Here is a 10,344-nt window from a genome sequence, read left to right as displayed (position 1 = left end):
AAAATACATGGAAACAACTCAATTTGTAAGAAGCGGCCGCGTGGTCCCGTTTGGTTGGTTGCACACACACACACACGATTGAAAACTGAGTTTTCATTTAAAAAATTAATAAAAAAAGGAGTAATTTGACGTTACGTAATACATTGCTTCTCCCTCGGAAGTTATTTCCGAGGAAAATCATCACCTCACATGGAAACAAATTTACGTTTCCTAGACACACCATCCCAAAACAAAAGCATTCATCAGCCACCCATCCGTCCTCGTCAGCATTTTTTTGTAATTTATTTCCCACCGAGCTTGAGTGAGGGTCGGCGCGACAGCACTGATCCGGAGAAAATCGTTTTTCTAATTTCTTCCCTCAGCCTTAAATAAAAAAAAAGTGCGGCCAAAAACAAAGGAAAAAAAAGCACAATATTTCTCATTACAAGCCAACAAACCGTGACGATCAAGCATAGCAAGCGTTGCAAAATTGGGGGCGCCATTATGATGGAGGTCACGTGGATTAAATTAAGTACTTTTTTCTAGACTTTTTTGATGATTGAGCACCGTTTTTGGATCTTCAGTCAAATTACAAGAAAACAACAAAAATAAAACAGTGTTCCCATTTTTATGGTAAATTTATTCTCATCTAATACCATATTTTATTATTTATTTAATCCCCCAGACCCTGCTCCTCCCGCTAGCGCTTCTGGCAACGGCAGCCATGGCCATCACGACGTCCCCCGTGCGGGACCTCCAGGGTGACGCCAACAGTGCTACCAGCCGCAAGGACAAACGTGGCATCTTCGGCCTTGGCGGGTACGCCGCTCCGGCCCCCATTTACGGACATGCCTTCGGCCACGGGCACTTCCACGTGGCCCCTGCCGCTCCGGCTCCCCTCCCGGTGGGAGGACACTTTGACGTTCCGGCGGCAGCAGTTCCGGCACCACTACCCCTGTCCGGTCCCGACGGAGTGGTGGTCGCCGCTGGACCCGGACCGGGCCCGTTTCCCTTCCTGGGGGCTCACGCCCACACGCACACCGTCGTCACGAAAAAGGTCGGCATTCCGATTCCCCAGCCGTACGCCGTTCCGGTCGACAGGCCCTACCCGGTGCCGGTCAAGGTGAGTGAAAATATGATGATTTCTTTTTCTTCAAATTTGGATATTTTTCACCAGAAATTTAAAAACAATTACCAATAAATAAATTCAGAAGCCACTTTCATCAAGATTTGAAACATTTTGCCATGAAAAATTCTATTTTAAAATCCCTTTTAAATATCTTAACAATGCACAGTGGTCCAGATCGCAAAATTAAGTGGAAAATGGATTTTCCGAAAAATGGTGACGTTTTGGAGCTTTGGTGTCTTCAGAAGAGTTGTTGCAAATGGAAAGGGGCAACTTTTGGTTAGGTTTAAAACTAGGTTGGTTCACGATTAGGGTGATTTTGGAAATCTAACTTTACAGGAATATTTTTGGGAATTTTTTCGTCTTCTAGAAAGTTGACGGGCTTGCCAATCCAAGCAACTTTGTCGAAGACACCAAAATTTTATCTCGTAATCTACGCCTTCTATGACCAAATTTATAGAAAGCATCTGAGCAAACCTTCAAAAATCAGTTTTTTGGACGTGGCAATTCAGGGTTAACTTTTAGAGAAAAGTGATATTGGGAGCACTTTTAGAGCTCTACAAAACGAACATTTTCATTTTTTGACATGTCAATTTGGACTTAAGGGTCAAAAGCTACAGCCATTTTAAGGTAAAAAAGATGCAAATTTAAAACTTAAATATCTCGAAATGGCGCAAGCCAAATTTTAAGCACTAGGTTGCATTTGAAAGAAGAGATCTAGCACTACAAACGCTGAAAAAATCTCAGGGGTGTTTTTCTTTAAACTTGAGATATCTTCATTTGAAAAAGTATAATTTGATAATTTTACATGGAAACCCAAAATATGACCAAAAATCGATTTGTTGACATTTTGGCTCCATTCTGAGGACAGATTCAGATTCAGCGGACAAAATTACATGGAAAAACATAAATTTGGACAATTTTCGAATTTCGTTAGGGTGGTCCCATATGGTTTTCCCTTGAAAATTATACTTTTTCAAATGAAGATATCTCAAGTTTAAAGAAAAACACCCCTGAGATTTTTTCAGCGTTTGTAGTGCTAGATCTCCTCTTTCAAATGCAACCTAGTGCTTAAAATTTGGTTTGCGCCATTTCGAGATATTTAAGTTTTAAATTTGCATCTTTTTTACCTTAAAATGGCAATGTTGTCAGATCATAAACAACAAAAATATTAATCGAAAACTATTTCTTTTTAAATCAATCCAACAAATAGAGAGGTGGTTTCGAAAGACATTTTCATTCAGATTTACGATTTTGTAAATTTCAACAAAGTGCTCTTCACTGTAGGCAGGGTTGCCAGATCTTCAAATTCCGAAAAATATGCATTTTTTTATTTATTTAGGGGTTCAAAACAGGGAATCGACAAAAGGTCGAATAAACAGCACGTCGAAAGGATCAAAAGTCGAATGGAAAAAAAATATTGCTGAAAAAATATTTTCTAACATACAAATCCATTTTTTTTCTGTGAGTTTATCCATCCTTTTAGTAATGATATTTTTTTCTTTCAAATAAACAGAATTTATTCCAAACCATTTTTTGAGAAGTTTTCCATTCCCATAAAATATATTTGTTCTTGTAATAATATTTTGCAACAGAGCAATTCTCTACCAAACAGCAGTTCTCTAGGATTTCGGTCATTCGATTTTTTTTTTGTATTTTTTAATCCGACTGAAACTTTTTTGGTGCCTTCGGTATGCCCAAAGAAGCCATTTTGCATCATTAGTTTGTCCATATAATTTTCCATACAAATTTGGCAGCTGTCCATACAAAAATGATGTATGAAAATTCAAAAATCTGTATCTTTTGAAGGAATTTTTTGATCGATTTGGTGTCTTCGACAAAGTTGTAGGTATGGATACGGACTACACAGGAAAAAAATGATACACGGTAAAAAAAAATTTGGTGATTTTTTTATTTAACTTTTTATCACTAAAGCTTGATTTGCAAAAAAACACTATTTTTAATTTTTTTTTATTTTTTGATATGTTTTAGAGGACATAAAATGCCAACTTTTCAGAAATTTCCAGGTTGTGCAAAAAATCATTGAGCGAGTTATGAATTTTTTGATCAAAACTGATTTTTTCAAAAAATCGAAATCTTGGTCGCAAAAATTTTTCAACTTTATTTTTCGATCTAAAATCAAATTTGCAATCAAAAAGTACTCTAGTAAAATTTTGATAAAGTGCACCGTTTTCAATTTAAATCCATATTTAAGTGACTGTTTTGAAAATAGTCGTAGTTTTTCATTTTTTTCAATTAGTGCACATGTTTGCCCACCCTTGAAAAAAATATAATATAATATTTGAAAAGCTGAGAAAATTCTCTATATTTTGCTTCCTCGGACTTTGTTGATACGATCTTTAGTTGCTGAGATATTGCAATACAAAGGTTTAAAAACAGGAAAATTGATGTTTTCTAAGTCTCACCCAAACAGCCCACAATTTTTCAATGTCGATATCTCAGCAACTAATGGTCCGATTTTCAATGTTAAAATATGAAACATTTGTGAAATTTTCCGATCTTTTCGAAAACAATATTTTCAAAATTTTAAAATCAAGACAAACATTTTAAAAGGGCGTCATATTGAATGTTTGGCCCTTTTGAAATGTTAGTCTTGATTCGAAAATTTTCGAACCCATTTTCTAATGTCGATGTCTCAGCTACTAATAGTCCGAGGGGGAAACAAGATATGATTTTTTAATTCGCATGGAAAGAAACATGAAAAAAAAAACATTTAAACAAAATTCAAATACATAACCAGTTTTAATAAGTAAAGCAGCTGAGGATATGATATATGATTAGGGTGGCTCAAAATAATTAGAAAATAAAAAGATTAAAGTATTTATTTGTTAGAAAACGTATTTTAACACATTATTATTTCTCTACGTTTTCGTAAATCGACATTTATTTGTATATTTTTAATAGGATAAAACTATCCATGCATTTTCATTCGTTTCATTCATTAACTTTTATTAGGTTGGTGGCGCAGTTGTTATCCTGACCTGTAATCCTGTGGGAGAGGAAATGAGGCATTACTTATTCTAATATCACAGCTCAAGGGGACAACCAAGGCGTATTTTTATGCCAAATTGCCAAAAATAATACAAAAAAGATACGCAATAAAAATACTTTTTTGATGGGCCACCCTACTGCTTTACATACAAAATGCTGTAGAATGATCAGATTAAGAGAAAGAGATTTCGACGCCAACATTTCAAAAAGCATCATGTACAAACCATGCGTTTTGTGAAAAACGCATTTGAATGTTGAGCATCCATTTTTCAATTCCCATTTTAATATAAAAGCAAAATAAGATGTTCTAATGATAACAAACGATGAAAAACGTTGCTTTCATTGATACTTGATCATCCAAATTCAATAAAACATTATTTCCGTCGTTTTATTTAAAAAAAAAAAAAACAAACATAACTTCTTTGAAATCACTAACGTCTATATCACCCTGCTGTCATTGAGGGGGGCGCTTTGTTATGATTCGTTTTTCTTCGCCGAATGTACAAAGCGCCGTTCATGTTGCCTTTTCTTCGTCACGAGGTTCATGTAGTCTTTTATTTGACAGGTTGGCAGGGCTATATAAACAGGGACTGCTGATGGCAGAGATTTTGTTTATGTTACTTTATTTAAAATCATGATTAAACAGACTTTACTGAAGTAACTTTTGCTCATTTTTTGTGGAGGGGTATGCAATAACCCAGAAAGTGTCAAAATGTACATGATGCCTTTTGAAATGTTAACGTCGATTTGGTGCCTTCGACAAAGTTGTTTGAAATGGCTAGTACTACAATTCTGCCAAAGAAATTATACCTCTATCTCATCTAGAAGCGAAGATAGTTTTTGGAAATATTAGAAATTGTTGGACCACCCTAATATCGTTTTGACCAAAAGATGTAGAATTTAATTCTTAACAAATGCTTCTTAGACACCGAAGCTCGAAAATGCATCCCTGATGCGGAAATAAATTATTCCTGCTAAATGTGCGTTTCCGACCACTGTGCATTTGTCCATTTGACCTTTTGTCCTTTCGACCATATGTCTTTCAACCTTTTGTCATAGATTCCAAATTTTATTAAATTTATCAAAATTAGTTTGCAAAGAAAAAGTTCTCTACATAACTTTCTGAAAATACACTATTTTCAAGTTACAGTCCAGACTCTATTATCCGAAGGCCTTGAACAAATTTCACTTCGGATAATCGAATAACAAAAAAAAAACATGTGTCTTATTTTTGATTGTCAAGCTTGTATAATATTTAAATCCAAGATGGCTACCAAAATGGCGGTGACGTTATATTGAGAAAATGCATTTGGTAATTTTTAAAATTTGACTTAAATCCGATCTCTGAACTCGAATTTGATGTTAAAAAAATTCTATTATCCAAAGTCTCATACAAACCTTCGGATAATCGAGTCTGGACTGTATAGCTTAGTAGGCAAATAAGAAAAATAAAAAAAAAATTTTCTATGTATGTCCACTCCAGATTTTTTTTCTCTACAATTTTCCTTTCTAACCATTAAAAATCGGACAAATAGTTGCAGAAATAGTGCATTGTAAAACATAAAAATTCAGAGATTTTTTTTTATTGTTGATTAATTCTAATTTTTCGACAAACGAAAAATTTTAAAATGAAATATGTGTGAAATTTTCCTGTTATTTTGAAAAATTAAGTTGAATTTGCCTTCTGTTCAGATGTAAACCATTTATCAAATTATGTATTTCGTAGAGTTAAGCCGATTTCTTTAAAATTTGTCTAGGAAACATTATTTGCCTCCTGGTTGCTGGGACACATAAGAAAACTAAGAAAATCCTAGGTTTACAAAAAAAAAAAATCCAAGACACTGCTCAATTATTCAGATCCAATTTATTAAAATTCCAATGAAAATATATAAATTGTCATGAAATTTCCTATTCTTTTTTATTGAAAATATATTGAAATAGGACTTTTCCAAACTTTCGTAGTCGGCCTATGGGTATTGGACAAGATTACTTCTCTTGATTTATGTTTTTTATTTGTAGTATTATTATTTGCATTTAACTTGATAAGTTTTTGTTTTTTTCCTGATAATATCAAACATATTCTACAACCAGCAAACCATTTTTTTTTTCAATTCTTGACTTTTTTTTACTTCTTTTTGACATTAAACAGAAATCAAATCATTGCACAATTATCAACGTTTTCACAAACTGACTTTTCCTTGTAATTTTATTTTTATGACACTTTTTGCATCGATTCCTCATGTACAAATTAGCCATTTTAAATCATTGGTTATTTTTATACAATTTTGAGGGTTGTCCATACAAAATGCTGTGCAAATATGTTAAACTCCTTTATCTTGAGAATGGATTGACTTGGCCAAAAAAAACGTCCTTCATGCAGTACAGTCCAGACTCGATTATCCGAAGGCCTCGGAAAAATTTCACTTCGGATAATCGAATCACGAAAAAAATATTTTTTTCGTTGTCCAATTTTTGATTGTCGAGCTTAACCCTCTACTGCCCAAATTTTTTTTCGAAAATTTTTATTTTTCCCGTGTTCAGGAGGTCATTTTGAGCAACTTTTGTTCTACGAAAAACTTTACTTCTCTTGTTTTATGTTTTTCTTGTTTCATTTTTAAGTATTTTAATTTGCATTTATCTTGTTTAGTTTATGTTTGTTTTTGGTAGTATTTGGCCTACTCTTCCACCTCCTATCATTACATTTTGCCTATCTATTTTTTTCATGTTTTTACAGTAACTTTTTCAATTTTTTGCATGTTTTTCACATTTTCTGCTAAGAAATGGAACCATTATCATTTAAATTGTAAATAAATGCGTAGAGGCATAGTCTGGGGCACTAGAAAAATTACTGCATACTTCTTTTTACTTAAAATATAGGAAATGTTAGTAAAAACACAGCCAAAGTTGACCCCTAAAAAATTACATTTTTTAAAACATTGGCAAAGTCACATGAAACAAGTCAAACTTCCAACCCTAAAATTTTCCAAAATTATAAAAGTTCTTCTTTCCAATGCTTTTTGAAGATCAAAAATTGGTTGAAAAATGGATTTTTGGCGATTTTTTAAATCGAAGCCCGTCTAGAGGCGGGGTTGGGTTGTAGAGGGTTAAGTATGACCCATAAACTACTCTAAAATGATTTAGAATTTTTAAATCCAAGATGGCGGCCAAAATGCCCGGGCTGAAATATTGAAAAAGATGCATTTTTTTTTATTTAAAAGGCAATCAAATATTCAAATTTGACTAAAATGGAATATAAAGAACAAGGAAAAATTTTTTTTGGTAATGGTTCGAATCGACCTTTGGATAATCGAAACTTCCGATAATCGAGGCTTCGGATAATCGAGTCTTCGGATAATCGAGTCTAGACTGTATAGCAAAAAAAAAACATTAGCAAATTTAAATAAAATAATTCAAATCATCAAATTTTTAATTTTCAATTGAAAATTCGATTTAATTTTTCTATGTTTTTTTTCAAGTTCATATTTGTAAATCAAATTGGAAAATAGGTAGAGAAAATATGCCTATTCAAAAAAGAGGCCTTCCAGAGTAAATATCTCTTAAACAAATTTCAACCCGATACATAATCTGTTAAATTTTTATTTATATTATTTATCATGAAAAATACGGCTTCATGCATTATTTCAAATTATTTAGCCCCCCTTCGGTCATTCATCCATCCGTTTGGGATAAAATATTCAAAAAATGAGCCCACATTCTGTTGTTCAGCTCGGGAAATTTCCCGGCAACAAAAAAAAGACACATCCAACCATTAATCGTAAATCAAAATTGCAATCGACCGTTATTACCCGTAGGAATTTAGCCCAGCCGGATGCCTTTTTTTACCCCCCCTTAAACTTATTGCCCGACACCAATTTTGGAAACATCCAAAAGATCCTCTTTCCGCAGACTTTCTAAAGTATAGCAAAAAAAAGGGTTAACCTCAAATAAAGCAATCAAGTCCACTTTGTGATGGTATACGGTACGGAGAAATATTGAAGGATAACGGTCATTGCATGTGTGTGTGTGTGTGAAAAATGTTCATAGCTCGACGAAAATTCCTTTTTCAATATTAATACATTGTTGTGACAGGAAAAAGTTATTTATGGTCACTGAATGAAATTCCTTCGAAACAATCCATCATTGACGGGATTTTTTGCGGGGTCATAACATAATTTTCTTGATGAAGGTACAGTAATGTTATTTTTAGGTCAAATCAAGCCAAATAAAAAAAAGGAAATTTCTATTCATTTTGCACCTAAATTGTTCTAAACAACTAATGTGTGAACTTGGTGCAAGACAGTGAGCACAAGAGCAACTCTCTTTCCCTCATATTCTTCCCGTTTACTCTGCTCGCTCTCCATATCTCCGGAGCTGGAAGAGCAAAGATAACGAGAGAAATCTAAATAAAAGAGAGCTGCACTTTTTCTCACTGTCTTGCCTAAAGTAGCATCAACCTCAAATGAAATTTGATGTACATACTGCTCATAACAAAACGATTTAAATTTAATAAAAATACATTTTCTTTTCAGGTCCACGTGCCCATCCCGGTTGACCGGCCCTACCCGGTGGCCGTCCCGAAGCCCTTCCCCGTGCCCGTTGACCGGCCCTACCCCGTGCCGGTGGCCCATCCGGTCCCCGTTCCGGTGATCAAACACGTCGGCGTTCCGGTGCCCGCGCCCGTACCGGTGGCCGTTCCCAAGCCTGTTCCGGTGCCGGTGCACACGCCCTACCTCGTCGACCACCACCACGATCCGTGGGCGGTCGCACCGAAGCTGTGGTAGATTCGAACACTGGCCTTCCTGGCGCGATGGTGGACACATTGCATGCTTTCAGGAAGGTTTAGGTTTTGGTGGTTGGGATAGGCAAATTGTTTAGGTTTAGTTGCTCAGTACAAGTCAGACGCTATTCCAAAGCTCTAGGAAATATTTAGCCATTGTTGATTGGTAACACTATTTATTGTTAATTAGTAAAATGAAAAATAATAAAATGATATTAAATGTAAAACAATCACACTTTTTTTTATTTTGCATCCTACAAACGGCTATAAAACTACAGTGGATTCCCTCGTTGTCGATATTGAAAGGACCGTCGAGAGCGGGAGGTATCAAATTATAGAACGAAAAATCAAAGCATGATACTTGAAGGGACTGACTTTATTGACAGCTGGAGCAATATTGATATCGAGAAGATCGACTACCAGAGAGTCTGTATTCATTTCACCTTTTTCGTCATACTTTTTATTCAACTTTTTGACTATATTCAGGTATTCAGTTATATTTTTATGTACAAAAGTTGTTCGAATAACTAAACACGAGAGTAAAAAAGGTGCAGGTGGTTATGTTACACATGACCAGTATGACAAAGAACTTTGCAAGAAATTTTCGATTATAATGTCCGGTGCAAATTTCCCCATGAGTCCCTTATAATTAACGTCCTATCGAACTAAGGGGACGGAAATTGCAAGTTGCTGAAATAGAAATCGAGGTGAAATCAATTGACTTTCCTTCACCACTCGAAAGTTACCAAGATGCGGGAATGTTTTTGCAAGGCTGTTGCAAGCAATCTACGGCAGTAGAGGAAATTTGAACAGCAGACATAAAAACTGCCCTTTACAGGGCTCTAATTGATTACGAGATAGTTATTCTAAATTTCCAGAAACAGATTTTCACAGCGGCACAAAAAAAAAATGTGCGTCGGCCACTACTGCCGAAATGTCAAATTTCATGTCAAGTATCAAAAACCATAAAGTTTGATACCCATATTGCCCCAACTCTTACGGTTCAGCAAATGTCCCCCCATCGGAACATCCGCGGGTCCTCCGGCCACTCCAGTCCAGGTGGTGGCCAGTTCCAATGATCGACTCCCGCGACTGGCATGTCTTAGCTGGTCCTTGCCTCCAAGCCATCTGCTCCCGGACCTCCAGGCCGTCTGCTCCCGGGCCACCAGGCCATCTGCTTCTGATATGTTCTCGTCGACGTCCAGCAATAGAATGAATTTTCGGGACCGACCAAGCCGCGTTTTGTTGCCTCGTCGACGATCCGGAAATTTTGAGGTAGAGTGGGGGTGATTTTAGATACATCAATCTCACGTCTCTCGATTGACTGATTGGGAAACGTTCGTTCATCCAACCAGCGTGCACCAAAAAGAGGGGAAATTTGCCGAGAGGGGAATTCGTCACGTAACGTTTTCGCTTCGCGAAAATTTTGGATTGACACCACGTCATAATC

General features: G+C 35.6%; 1 protein-coding gene across 1 annotated transcript; it reads left to right on the top strand.

The window, feature by feature from the left end:
* Window positions 1–665: 665 nt before the first annotated feature.
* On the top strand, window positions 666–9,118 carry LOC120431463 (tetra-peptide repeat homeobox protein 1-like). The gene is made up of 2 exons (XM_039596579.2): window positions 666–1,102; window positions 8,647–9,118. The coding sequence occupies exons 1-2, from the start codon at window positions 704–706 to the stop codon at window positions 8,896–8,898; spliced, it is 651 nt and encodes a 216-aa protein (XP_039452513.1). The 5' UTR covers window positions 666–703; the 3' UTR covers window positions 8,899–9,118.
* Window positions 9,119–10,344: the final 1,226 nt, after the last annotated feature.

The sequence above is a fragment of the Culex pipiens genome, chromosome 3, assembly GCF_016801865.2.
Source record: "Culex pipiens pallens isolate TS chromosome 3, TS_CPP_V2, whole genome shotgun sequence".
Taxonomy (NCBI): domain Eukaryota; kingdom Metazoa; phylum Arthropoda; class Insecta; order Diptera; family Culicidae; genus Culex; species Culex pipiens.
This window is presented reverse-complemented; position numbering and strand designations above follow the sequence as displayed.